At 36.8% G+C, this 13,173-nt stretch overlaps 1 protein-coding gene across 1 annotated transcript in view; it reads left to right on the forward strand.

Annotated features, from left to right (window-relative positions):
* Positions 1 to 216: 216 nt before the first annotated feature.
* The window catches only part of LOC129731725 (UDP-glucosyltransferase 2-like), a 32,848-nt gene continuing 19,891 nt past the window's right edge, over positions 217 to 13,173 (forward strand). The window contains exon 1 of the mRNA XM_055691948.1: positions 217 to 1,429. Within this exon, the coding sequence (XP_055547923.1) occupies positions 361 to 1,429 (1,069 nt within the window). The 5' untranslated portion in view covers positions 217 to 360. The remainder of the gene's footprint in view (positions 1,430 to 13,173) is intronic.

The following is a 13,173-nucleotide window of genomic DNA, read 5'->3' on the forward strand; positions in this document are numbered from 1 at the left end:
CACCCAACAACCACTCCTCACGTGTTCGGCTCGTGAGGTGAGGCTAGAAAAATAAGAGATCATATTTGGCAGCGCGCACCGCCAAAAATCCTATGTGTAATTACAACAAAGACTTTTCCGTGCACCCACCAGCCAATCTGTCTGCCAGTGAACCGCCAGCCAGCCAATGCTAAGTAAAGCACTGTTTTCATTATAAAACTCTATCTCGAGGTGCACGCATCTCTTAGTCTAACGACGGTTGCCACGCGGTGTGTGACGATTAACGCGTCCAAACGGTCAGCGCCGTTGTGATCTACTAGTAGCGAGTACTCTCAAAAAATTTGAATAGTGCTTTAAATATTTTTGAGTGTGTACGGCACGATGTCTGGGTTACTACGGACATTTGGCTTTTTAGCCGTAATCGTGCTGGTGGTCATTTTCGGTGAAGGTGAAAGTGCAAGGATTTTGGCGATTTTTCCAGCACCGGCCAAAAGTCATCAAATAGTTTTCCGAGCGTTTATGAAAGGGCTTCTGGAACGGGGTCATCATATCACGATGATGACCACGGATCCGTTCGAAACCAGTAACCCTAACATTACGCAAATCAATTGGAACTACACCCATAAGATAGTGGAAGAAAATTTCGATGTTGCTGGTATGAGGCAACAGGGTTGCACGTCGTTGGACATTGCGACTCAATTGTTGGTGGTGACGAAAAAGTTTATAGAAGCTGAATTAGCGCATCCGGAAGTGCAGCAACTGATCGAAAACGCGAGTGAAGAACATTTTGATGTGTTGATAATGGAGTATTTTCAGATGACTCCGTTTCATGCGTTTGCCGATCTGTTTAACGTGCCCATGATTGGAATCACGTCGATTGATTCGATTTCTATGGTCCATCAAGTTTTGGGGAACGTTATGAATGTGGTTGCCCATCCGGAAATGAATCATAAGTTCTCATCCGAACCTAATTTCCTGCAACGATTGGTAGCCGTTGTAACAAAAGTTTTTATTGATAACTATTTGATACCGCGTGAGTTTGCGAAGTACGATAAAGTGATTGAGCGAAATTTCGGTAGTAATATGACGAAGTCACGTGAATTGATGCATCGTATCGACTTTCTTATGACCAACGTGGAACCTGCGCTTGGATATGTGCGTCCAAGTGTGCCACAAACAATCCAGTTGGGATTCCTGCATATCGAAGAACCCAAACCTCTACCAAAGGATCTGAAGCGATATTTCGATCATTCCCAGCACGGTGTTATTTACTTCAGTTTGGGAACATTAATCCGCAGTAATTCGATCAACGCGCGGAACTTGAAAGTGTTTGTTGATACCTTCAAATCACTTAAATACGATGTCCTGTGGAAGTGCGACAGTGAAGTCGACCTGAACGGCACGAGTAACATACGAATAGCGCGATGGCTGCCTCAGCAGGATTTGCTCGGTAGGTATTGAAGGGTGTGACTTGCAAAGTCACGAGGTTCTTACTAACTCTGAAAGACGTGCTAATTTCCTGCTGATTTCAGTGACGGAAAAAGCGAGACAAGTTTAAATGATTGACGTAAATCACCGCGTTGTAATGCACCGTTGTTTATTGCCTGCACTGATGACACTCACTAGAAAAAGTGACAAATCGTAAGCTTGTACTAGAACCGACGCAGTGTATTAACTTTGCAATTTCTTGTACAAATAACCTTGTAAGTGGGACGTAGATCGAATGCAAAAAACGCCCTACGATGTAACGTAGCATATATTTTGCTTGTGGCTTGTAAAACAACAAGTTAGTTGTGAATCGAATAATATAAAACACACACAAACTATTTCAGTAATATGAAGTTTCTTCATCTTTCGTTCAAAATTCAATGTATACATGAAAATTGCTACGAAAAATCACACATGCATGATAAATTATTGAATTTAGCGCTGCATGATTGTCGATTAACCACCTATTTTTCCGATTTGCAGAGGAGTTTTTGAAATCAAAATGATCTGAAAATTGTCAAATATTTTGTGAAAAATTCATGATGGCAAATTGTAAGGCATTTTTAGCTCCTCCCTTTTAAGAAATAACAACATTCCAATATGTTTATATGATTTTAGTGACGACTTCAAGGCGGAAATTTTGAAGTAAGTAATTTTAAATTACATTCTTATTGCGAAATATTCCAAAAAAAAAAAAAAATTTCTTTCTCTATTCAAATACGTCTTTTTTGCAAGACATTCCTTCTGCCAACAACAGAAAATTTATGGAAATGTACAATCGCCATTGCACCGTTTATTTTGGCCTTTCTCCTAGAAAGGTATAGCAATCACTTGCAAAACCGAAGATATAAAAGTGCTCCAAAGGGCCGAATGGCATATATCACTCAGCTCAGCTCGACGAGCTGAGCATTTTCTGTATGTGTGTGTGTGTGTGTGTGTGTGTGTGTGTGTGTGTGTGTGTGTGTGTGTATGTGCAGATTTTTATTCTCACTCACTTTTCTCAGAGATGGCTGGACCGATTTTCATGAAATTAATTGCAAATGAAGGGTCTTTTTGTCAGATGAGACCCTATTAAATTTCATTGTAATCGAATTTTTAGTTTAGGGGTTATGTATCAAAATGTAAAAATCATGAAACATCATTATCTCTAAAACCACTCAACCGATTTGAACAAAATTAAATTCAAATGAACGGGCTACCTGAAAAACCCTTAACTTTCGAATTTTATAACGATTGAATTTGTGGTTCGAAAGTTATGACAAGAAACGTGTTCTGAAGACTGTTTAATCTCACTCATGTTTCTCAGAGATGGCTGGACCGATTTTCATACAGTCAAAGTTAAATGGAAGGTCTAGTTGCCCCATAAGACCCTATTGATTTGTTTTGCAATCGGACTATTACTTTGCCTGTTATGTTTAAAAATGTGAAATCCAGCTATGAAAAGGAACATATTCCGAAGATTACTTGGACTCACTCACTTTTCTCAGAGATGGCTGCCACGATTTCCACAAAATTGGTGTCAAATAAAAGGTCAAGCTGCCTTATAACACCCTATTGAATTTTACTCTAATCGAACTGTAACTTCGTCTGTAATGTACCGAAATATGAGAATCACGATACTTCATTATCTCAGAAACTACACAACCGAATTGATTGATATTATTATCAGATGAGCGGGCCTGTTAAGGGTTAACTGATGAATCATGATTGAACACGTGGTTTCAAAGTTTGGCTGCCCTACACGTTCCCATTTCATTTGATTATAATCGAACTTAAGCAACCGTTATGAATCAAATTGTTTATAAAACAACGAAAGATCAATTATCTCAAATATTACACGACTTATTTGAACAAAACTAGTGTCATACGAACGAGTCATCTCTCAAACTTACAAATAACAAACTTCATAACAATTTGATATGTATGTGGCATAAAAGTTATGGAAAGAAAAAAAAATTCCAAAACTATTTGAAACTGTACCTGCTTTGATCGATAGATGTGGCCTCAACATAATTTGAATGTGGTGTTGTACTATTTGAACGTTCCAAAATCATTGATTTCTTGCGATGTGTTTAAAGTCTGCAAATGCACGACGAATCGGCCATAGGATATGATCAAAGTCAAATAACAAATCGTTTGAAATGATTGGTTTTATCGAAATGACGATATCCTCGACTTTTGGCTTCTGTACATGGCCTCAATTCTGAATATATTCATATTGAGTGGTATTCGGTCGTTTTCAGCAGATTTTCTGGCATCAATCTGACACCAGAAATACCCATATTGGGAGGTATTTAGTTATTTTGGTGTCCAGGGTCAATGTTTGGTTTTTATGCATCATCTCGATTACGGAAATATCCATATTGAGTTTTATTCGGTCATTTTCGACAGTTTCCTAGAAGTTGCCCTTAAGCAATTCAAAATGGTGCCTGACGTCAATTGTTAGCTCATTGCATCATTCTGGTTCTAGAGACACTCATATTGGATGGTATTTGGTTATTTTAGGCTGTTTTTCACGAACCGGAAGTCACCGTCTTGAATTTCAAAGTGGTATATAAGATGATTTCTGGCCTCTGAGCGTCATTCTGGTTGAAGAAACACCCATATTGGGTGTTATTCGATCATTCTCAGCTGTTTCCCAGAAACCGAAAGTCGCCAACCTAGAATCCAAAATGGGGTCTGTGGTCGATATCAGCTGCTGTGTATCATTCTAGACCCGGAGATACTCATGTTAGACGGAAATAGGCCATTTTTGGCTGTTTTCCAGAAACCAGAAGTTGCCATTACACAATTCATAATGGTGTCTGAGGTTAGCTTCTTGCAACACTCTGGCTCCGGAGATACTCATATTAGGCGGTACTTGGTCATTTTCAGCTGGTTTTTCTGAAACCGGAAGTCGCCATCTTAGAATTCAAAATGGTATCTGTGGTCGATTTGAGCTCCTGTGTATCATTCAAGATCCAAATATTATTACATTGGGTGGAAATCGGCCATTTTTGCTGTTTTCCAGAAACCGGATGTTGTCATCTTACAATCCAAAATGTTGCCTGAGGTCGATTATGAAACATAATTGTTACCTCTAAAAGCATTCTCATACCAAATTTGCACACTTAAATTTTTTTGTCAGGTCTCGGTAATTTATTGCCGATAACGGCACCACTGAGTGCTCGGTTAAGAAAAAAAAGACAGCTGTCACATTTTTTCGTATATCTCAGTTCAATCTAATTGAATACTCGGATTTCGAATATTTTCTGCCAAAATTTCAGTTTGGTAAACCGAAATTTACGAAAAAATGTGACAGCTGTCATTTTCTATCAATCGAGCACTCAGTGGTGCCGTTCTAGGCAATAAATTACCGAGACCCGGCAATAAATTTTAAGTGTGTGATTGTATTTTCTTGATAGGTTCTTGAGCTGTGCGAAATATGTGTTTCATTTGTAGGGGACCCCTCCCTCATAGAAAAGGGAGGAGTGTCCAACCATTATGCACATATTTGTTACCTCTAAAAATATTCACCTGCCAAATTTGGTTTCTTTTAGTTGATTAGTTCTCGAGATGTGCAGAAATTTGTGTTTTATTTGAATGGAACCCCTCGCTTTCAGAAAAGGGAGAGGCGTCCAACTATTATGGACATATTTGTTACTCCTTAAAACATCCACTTGCCAAATTCGGTTTTACTTGCTTGGTTTGTTCTTAAGTTGTGCAGAAATCTATGTTTCATTTGTATGGGACCCCTCCCTTCCAGAAGAGGAAAGGGTCTCAAACTATCAGCAACCTTTATCGGCACATACAAATTTTCGCGTCGATCGGTTCGGTAGTTTTTTAGCCTATATGGATCAGACAGACAGACAGACCGGACTGCATTTATATATGTATAGATTACAACATCAATTTTTTCGAACCTAAAAAGTGAATATACATTTATTGGATTGAAGTGTTCATGTTAATCTATTTTTACAAATAATAAGTTTGAATGAGAAAGGCTGGGTCAGACCGCTAGGTGGATTAATTCAGGTTTTTGAATGCAAAAAGATTGGATTAAGGATAAAGGAATACTGCATTTAAATTACTGCATTTTACATAAACATAAAGGAATAGTAGATGATTTGTAGGAAATTATAAAGAATTGTTTTGTACCCTCATTGAGTAAAATTAAGATTGGATTAGGTAAGAATTAAAAATCTGAAAACAGAAAAAAAAGTATTGCCAAAAACCGGAACTTACTTGTGAAACCATGAAAATAATTTCAACAAGCACAAGTGACTATTGCACGCAAGAAATGCAATTCTATGAAGGAAAGAATAATGACTTAAAATTACATTGCATATTAAAATGTCTCTACATGATTTACAAAATATATTGATGAAAGGATATTAGTACTTATTCGATTAATTAACTGAAAACCAGCAATTGATTCCGTTTTCCACGAAAGTCTTAAGTTGAATCGCTGCGCAGCTCATACTGGACCATAGCTAAGTAACTGATAGCTGATATGGGATCATTGGTAAATTACTGTTGGGCTGAAAAAAAATAAAAGTAAATTTGATAAATGTACATATCTAGCTCAGCAGTAATTCTGTTGTACCAGTAAAGTGCTTTCCCTGCACAGTAAAAAATCTGAATATTACACGTCACATAAAATATTTTCTCATTTAACCCTTAAATGCGCAATGTTGCTTTAAAACAACACTACTAAAAACTTTTTAAAATATACGTATTTTCGTATTTTTTAGAAATATAATTCATTAGATCAGCTCTCTTGACTCTAGAGAAGAAAACTCAACAGCTGGAAGTACTGTATTTGAATGTTTTGTTTTTATGTTTGCTGTCAAAATCTCGTAAACGAAAAAAACATGGCGAGATTCCCGACTGGTGCTGACTGTCTTTGTAAATAAATTTTAAAATAAGGTTGGTGGTTAGTGGAAATGTCTGAATTATCAGTTATTATACTAACAAAAGGTCAATTTTAAAGTTACTGTTAACAAATGTAATTGTTTCGACTTTATTCTGCGATAAAGTCACAGTGTTGTTTAAAAACAGCATGGTAATATTTGCACATTAAAAAGTAAATCTTTCAATTTTGCTATGCATATTGGTTAGTTTTAGAGCAGTTAACCTGTTAAACAAAGATTTTATGTTTTTAGATGATTTTTTAACGTCGTGCGCATTTAAGGGTTGTATTTCAGTTGCTTCTGGTGTAAACCACGATTTCGTTTGAAAATGATATTTTCATCATAAGCGATGGAGGCAGTTCTTTACATGCGATTCGACATAAAGTTGACTGTATGTAAACAGAGGTCTAAGTACTCAGCATTCAACGAAAAATTACTTGATCGAATGATTATTCGAATTATTTGAACGATTTCTATATTTACTCGAGCGGGTCAAAATGTGCCATAAGAAGATCAACAAAACGCGCGCAGTGTAACCAATATCACTTTAATTTTGATATTCGAGCGAAAAAAACAACTCAATTTGAGAGATTGAATATTATTTTTCATCATCATTTTATGATCAACACAATTTATATAAACTACCACTGATAAAAAGGATTCCCGCATAATCAATAACCATAAAACGTGCTTAACAACTAGTTCGGGATATAGTCACGACTGTCTAGGCTACCATTTAACCATATGGATTGTCATCCGTTTATGGTTATTGATTATGCGGGTTGTCGATCCAGTTGAACTGCGCATAACATATTCGCGCATACGTTGGTTTAACATTTGTCATAGCAACAAATTGGCTCATTCATTATTCATCTCAGCCCATATATTCATCTTAAGGGGTGATATCTACCAATGCTCAAAAAAAACAGGGCCTTTTTTCATGAATTTTTTTACAGGACATTTGAGATGTAAGGTATATAAATAATATATCATTGGATTGAGTAACTCTTGCAGAATAGAAAAAATATTTTTATTGCCATTTTTGTTACAAAATGTGCGGCTGTGCAGCGATTGCCGTGAACCGATTTTTTTTTAAGTTGTTCCGCGGCGAGCAGTATCCCAACTCCAACTCTATCTATAACCAAAACAAACATTTTTTCACTATCTACATAAGTGTCGCTAGTGAAGTACACACGATTAAATTTTTAGAATTTTTCATCGCAAAATGGCAACGGTTTGAAAAAAAAAGTTCTGTTTCGACAAAAAAAAATCGACTTTAATTGTTTATAACTTTAGTTGCTGTTAATCATTCGCTAAAGTCGTGTGTACTTCACTAGATAATCTAATGAAGAGACTACAGTTAAAATTTCAAGTCAATCGGATGTAAACTTTTTCAGTTCTACTGCTCGCCGATTTTGAAAACATGGTTTTGAGAAAAACGCGTTTAAAGTTTCAAAATGCTATAAATCTCAAGAATCACAATAATAACGCCCCTAATAATTTGTTTACCTTCAGTCAGCTATCGCTGCGCCGTAAAGTTGTCATTCCAGGGTTTTATTTTCCTCTTCTTCCTTCTCGTCATCTGATGTATGGCTGTGCCTAGCCGCTTTCGCGATATAAGACATGCGATGCTCAGCGACTTTGACACAGTTGGCGCCCGATCTCACGTAACACTCAAACTTGTCACTCATATTTAAGTACTTTTGAATATAACTCACAGTTAAAAAGTATAAAAAAAGTCAAACAAAGAACGTACACCACAAGAACGTCTGATCGACTAAACAAAGGGGAATTGTGAGTAAACACGTTCTGTAGAGACGCTATAACGGTCAAAACTTGATGCAGAGACCTCTATACTTCAAAGTTGATACACGATTACTATCATAGGTAACTTTTGCTAAGTTACAGACCCTTGAAATAAAAAGAAAAACGAGCATCGCCAGTTTAAACGAAAAATGTTATTTTGGAGTATAAAATTTGTTTGGTCAAAATTGATTTAAACGAACTTTGAGTTCGTTGGGCAATGTTTTTAATTCTTGGATAGTTTTAGCATGATTTAGGCCAATGAAAAAAATGGCGAATAAAATTTTTTTTTGTAGATATTACCCCTTAAACAGCATGGAAACAAAATTGAAAACAGGAAAAACGCATATTTTCTAACTAAACCACTTTAAATTTCTCATAAAATGAATTCCTCAAAAGCTCTGAATTTGATTTTATAGTCGGGCATTTGGACTCGAAAAGTTATTTATTTCAATCACCTACCTCAGAAAACAAAATTCGCGCATTTCTCTGTACGACTACAACCCCAAGTAACAAAACTCGTTTAATCAAAGTTTTATAGCACTGTTTTGGCTGTGTTAAGCACTATAAAACTTTGATAAATCAAATATTGTTACTAGGGACGGGACTCGTTCAGCAGCCAACCAGAGTCTTTTTCATCACTAGCGGACCACTTATCATCTTAATCACTAAACAAAATCACTCACTACACTAAGAAAACTTTAATCTTTGGAATGTTCACCTCAAATTTCCAAAGACAAACTTGAATTATCAGAAATATATGAGGTGAATTTTTACAAATCCTAAATTTCAACTGTATGTATTTTCATCTGTTTCCACTGCGTTAAAAAAACCTAACGTTGCCAAATCAGTTTCTCTTAATACGAAAAAATCATACTGAAAACGTTGAATTACTCCGACATAATTGACATAAATCGACAGCACTGCAGTGGTTACCTAGATTACCAGTTTTGCACGTTAACAACTATAGCGGATACCTAGGTAACCTACTACGACGGTCTGAGGGTACGTTCATTCATGATAGTGTGATTCATTCATGATTAACAGTGTGATGAATATGGGGATGTCGTAAAATGAATAATTGAGCTGTGATTTAAGTTTTGAGATGGATATGGAAGCGTTATGCAAAATGGTTTGTTTTATAAAATTCAGGATAAATCTAGCTAAGTTTACTAAATATACAATGCTGGGCGATTCCATAAGAGCACGTGAGCGTATTTCGTCAATTTGTTCAATGGTATAGTGAAAATTTGGTGTGTAATCCGTGCATCCTTCGTGAATAGCGGCTTAGTTAATGAGATGAATAATGGAACAAATACCCTACTCAAAATGTATTTTGCCACCTCACTCTAACAAGTTAGCTAGCTTTAATGAACTTATGTAATACTTTATATAGTACAGGTACTTGTTCTAGTAGCCTTTAAATTTTTGCACTTTCCTGGTAATAGAGATATCATAAAGTAGGTAACTAGTCTATAACAACGTGTGCTACTTGGGAAGTGTGGTCCCGTGGCTCTGTGGTTAACAATGTCGATCGGCTAGCTCTCCCACACGGTTGTGATATCGAGTTCGTTTTCCGATCAGATCAAGGATCTTTTTGAGCTGGAAATTTTCTCGACTCAGCGCTGGGGCACGGTGCATCGTTGTACTTATCCTACAACATGCAAAATGTGCCAAAAACAATATCGATAACGAATTCTCTCAACAAACCTAGTAGGCTAGCGTGCCCTATTGTTGTAGAATGAATAGTAGCGGTTCGAGATTGCTGTTTTGTGCTCATTCAATTTTTTGAGTTTTTCCCGGTTGCCGCTTCTTTTTGCCAATAGCTCACCTAAGCAAAGTGAAACGGTGATGTCTCAGAGCCAGAAGTAGGCTGGTCCGATCATGATACAAAATAGGCCTTCGCGTTTCACCAATAGTTCCAACATTAAAGTAAATATTTCGTATGAAAAGTGTTCCTACATTAAATTTATATGTATAACATGTATAAATTCAAATGTATAACAGGCGCATTACTGAAAAATATACTGCATTCTTCAAATATTGGATTCTAAAGTCAACAAGACTTGACAACAATTGTAAGGGCTCGAAAATAGTTCATGTTTTTAAATTTCTTAGTAATAGTAATACTTAAGCAATCTAAATGAAACCTTCTGAACATCATCAAAAGAAGTTTTTAGATGATGCTGCTACATATTTGATACAGTTTTTTATACAATAGTTGAGAAATCTCGCATATAAAAAACTGGTCCGATCATGGTACATTTTCTGACTGGTCCGATCATGATACAACACCCTATACAACTATCAATATTCACTCGATCCATTAAATATGATTCCTACTCACTTGGATTGAAATCCCAAGCGGAGATAATTTGTTTAACAAAATTTGATGTTTGGTTTTAACAAATGCTGCATTCAAGTCAGGCGCTTCGACTGATTCTTTTCTTCTTATTCTCTGCTCATTATGCACTTCGAGGTACGGCTGCTCAGGCCCAAGTCAGTTATTCAAATGTTACTCTAGATGGCAAATTAAATTGGAAATTACACATGAAGAAAATAATAAGCAGGGTTACAAGTGCCTCATAAATTAGTGGAAAAACTTCAAATGATAAATGATGATTGAAGCCAACAATGATCCACTGAACCGCTAGACTCAGTATAACTTTGTATAACTTTTTTCCAAGTGACTGAACCTAATCACACTGAACGGGAATCAGGAGGGCCTAGCATTCAATCAGGCATTATAGTCTTCTACACGTATGGTTCCAGACTGAACAATAGTAAATCAGTTCGACAATCGAGGAAATTCATATCACCCAACAAAACAGTAACCTAGCGACTACCCAATATCTCCATAACGAACCTTTGTACCTTTAGTGGCCTTGTAATGTGCCACTTCCCAAGTAAATATTACTACCGCGAAGTTTGCGTTAATGAAAGGACAGTATTTGGTTCAACTCTCTATTTTAATCTTTTATCACCTGATACGATCGCAACTTTTACCGTGCCGGCCGGCTTTCACTGCTATTGCTGCTGGTGCTCGGGGTGTCTGCTGCTGCTGTTTCGGGTGCTGATAATTTTCGTTGCCACTGTAGCGTTTGCGCTGTCTGTAGCCTCTGATGATCGTCGCCGCTGGTGCGGGTAGGGCGACTCAATTGCTTACGTCACGATTTATGCTGCTCCAAAATCTGAACTTTCTTCAAGTTTTTTGAAAAATTCTATTTTCAAAATCTAAATGGCTTAGGTAATGTTCACATTTGCGAAAATAACATTATTTGTATCGTGTAGTTGAGTTGCAGTTGTGCTCAGTGCTAAGAATATTCACTGTCATGATATTCAAAAGCAGCGATTTTCAGCCTGCTTTAGGTTGATACTCAAACTACCCATGCGAACATTGATATTAATGATACCAGACAACCGATGAACACCGACCGAATAAACTTTAACACTCGTGTCGTTATTTTGAACGTCAATAATAAAAATCACTTCAGAGCAGTGAAAATCAAAACAACCTCATTCGACAATTTATACTATACCGTGTGGTGTACAGTGTCTGAACAAACTTCCACTACTTGGATTGATAATTACCGAAACTTCTCTGAATATCATTTACAAGGCCTTTGATATTCATTCCTCTGTTTTCTCATTGAATATGGTAAACGAAATTCATGCTTTGTCGTAGTGAGCATTGGTTACTGAATTGCACCAGAAAATAAACTGAATTGCACCAGAAAATAAATAAATAATGCTGACACTGAGAATAATTCAGCTCATCAACTCGTGAATAAATACTGATAATTCAAGGCACTGGACTTGTGCATAGTAGTTGTTCGAAGGAGAACTTAGAGTCATTTTGGAAAGAATAATTCTTTAGAATGTGTATCATCATTTCATTATCATTATCATCATTATCATTATTATTTGAAACATTTTTACTCATTTCTTAAGAACTGTTCAACCAATCGTCCTGTTGTAAAAGAATGAATTGTATAATAATGATCATATATTCCACTTGTGAAATGACCACGTGGTCTATTTTTCTGACTCATAATTTATTGTTGCCACCAAGTCATCAATAAAGCTTGCATTTTAGAAATATAGAATGTACTAAAAGTTTAATAACAAAAATGTAAAAATTTAAGTGAATTTTAGGCACTTGACAAATGAAAAGACCACGTGGTTATAGTCGCAAGGGGGGGGGGTAGGGGCAAAGACCGCGTAAGACCACGGGGGGTGCGAGGAGGGGGCATAAAAATTTCCAAAACATGACCATGTGGTTTAGGAACGGCCCCAAAGACTCTTTGATTGTTTCGTTCACTAAAATATCACTTTCAAAAAAAAAAACTGGCAACTTTTGTTCCCAGTCTCCGGACCAGACTTCGGATTGGACTCCGGACTGGAACCGAAACGGAACCAATCGGACCGGAACGAACTCGTTCCGATTATCGACGGACCGGAACCCGGATCCACATTTTCGTTCCGATGTCGAACACTAGTTATCACTTGCGTACCCGACCCCTCCAAAGCCGAAAAAATTAAAATTCATTTACCTTCCATTCCGTTCGTTGATAGTGTTGTTTTGCAAAAACTTAAAGTTTGATATGTCGCAAGCAAGGTTTCGCTACCGTTTTTAATCTAACCTGTGTCTCTGGAATGGTACTTACCCTACGGTTCCCCTCAATAAATCCGGAACAACGGAAAATTCCGGAATGTCCCCCACTGTCCAAAAAACTATGATAAATTTGTGATCTTTTGAAAAAGGTTCGATCAAAATCGATTCAGATCTTGCACATCCTTCCGCATCTTGTATCCTTCCGCTTCAGATTTATAAAACCGAAATGAAAATTCTCAAAAAGAAACAAAATTACTTGTTTCAGGTCGAACTGATAATAACAGAGTTTCGGGTAAATCGAACAATCCCCCGCCGATGAGTGTGCCCTTTATTTTATACTCAAAATACATTTCAATCTTTGTTCACGTGGGGAACACGTAGCGTATGAAAAAACCA

The sequence above is a fragment of the Wyeomyia smithii genome, chromosome 3, assembly GCF_029784165.1.
Source record: "Wyeomyia smithii strain HCP4-BCI-WySm-NY-G18 chromosome 3, ASM2978416v1, whole genome shotgun sequence".
Classification (NCBI taxonomy): Eukaryota; Metazoa; Arthropoda; class Insecta; order Diptera; family Culicidae; genus Wyeomyia; species Wyeomyia smithii.